This window comes from Aureococcus anophagefferens, assembly GCF_000186865.1.
Source record: "Aureococcus anophagefferens unplaced genomic scaffold AURANscaffold_152, whole genome shotgun sequence".
Lineage (NCBI taxonomy): Eukaryota > Pelagophyceae > Pelagomonadales > Pelagomonadaceae > Aureococcus > Aureococcus anophagefferens.
Genome location: NW_008705699.1, coordinates 1 through 1,122, shown reverse-complemented (window position 1 = coordinate 1,122; position 1,122 = coordinate 1). Strand labels below are relative to the sequence as shown.

Below are 1,122 nucleotides of genomic sequence, written 5' to 3'. Positions count from 1 at the left end.
CGCCGCAGATCGTGCAGGTCTTGAGAGTGTCGAGTTTTTTGCCCCTCGCTCGGGCCATGCGATTCTCATACTCCAACTTCTTCTCCTGCCACGACATGACTTGGTGCGCGTCCTTGCGACGGGGGCGTCGCCAACAAAAGCTCGGCTGATCGTGAGATGCCGCCTCCCCGGATGCGTCCGTGCACGCGCTCGAGAGAAGCGAGAGTACATAGCGGGGAACCCAGTATCGCTCGCGCATGAGCGCCGCCCGCGACGACCGAAACCTTACCCCCCCCCCGCACCCGAACTACTTCGGCCAGAACACCTCGAAGGCGAGGCCGTTGTCCCGGAGCGACGCGCGGACGGAGCCCTGCTGGATGCAGAAGTTGATGGCTTCGTGCCAGTGCTTGTTGATGACGCGCCAGCCCGCCGTGCGGAGGAGCCGGATGACCTTCTTCACGAGGAAGGGCGGGTCCTGCTTCATCGACATGAGCGTCATCGCGAGGATGAGGTCGCGCTGCATCTTCTGCTCGCGCGACAGCTCGAGCAGCAGCGCGCGCCTGTGCCGAAACCAAATATTCAACCCGACTTCAATGTGAGCGTATTCGAATGGTTCGACACCAGCTCTTCGGCTGGGCTTCGAGAACTCGACGAGAGCGATCGATCCGTCCAAAAGTCAGCCGAATCGACTTCGATTTGACCGAGCTAGAGAATTCTCAAGTTTGGTCAGGACCACCCAAACCAGTGGTTGGTTTCGGCACAGGCGCGCGCTCCTCCTCGGACATGCCCGGCTCGGGCAGGCCCGGCGGACCGATCTTGTAGGTGTCGCCGAAGATGAACTGGCTGTACTTGTCGATGAACATGCCCGCGTCGCCCGCGGACGTGAAGCCGCGGAACCTGCGGCGGAGATCAACGCGCGCGGCGTCGCCCCTCGTCGCTCGAGGGGTTCGCTTCTAGTTTGAAGTCCCGCGGCGAGCTCGAGAGGAATTGGCTCGTCCAAAAATCGGCTTCGATTCGACCGAGCAGTCCGCGCCGCGCTCCTGGGAGCAGCGGCCGAAGTTTTGAAGTCCCGCGGCGAGCTCGAGAGGAATTGGCTCGTCCAAAAATCGGCTTCGATTCGACCGAGCAGTCCGCGCCGCGCTC

General features: G+C 62.4%; 1 protein-coding gene across 1 annotated transcript; it reads right to left on the bottom strand.

The window, feature by feature from the left end:
• Window positions 1-286: 286 nt before the first annotated feature.
• Window positions 287-876, bottom strand: AURANDRAFT_68458 (hypothetical protein; the record flags this gene model as incomplete). Its single annotated transcript, XM_009044145.1, has 2 exons — window positions 287-539; window positions 763-876. Coding segments are annotated over 2 exons (367 nt in total), but the record flags the coding sequence as incomplete, so codon positions are not given.
• Window positions 877-1,122: the final 246 nt, after the last annotated feature.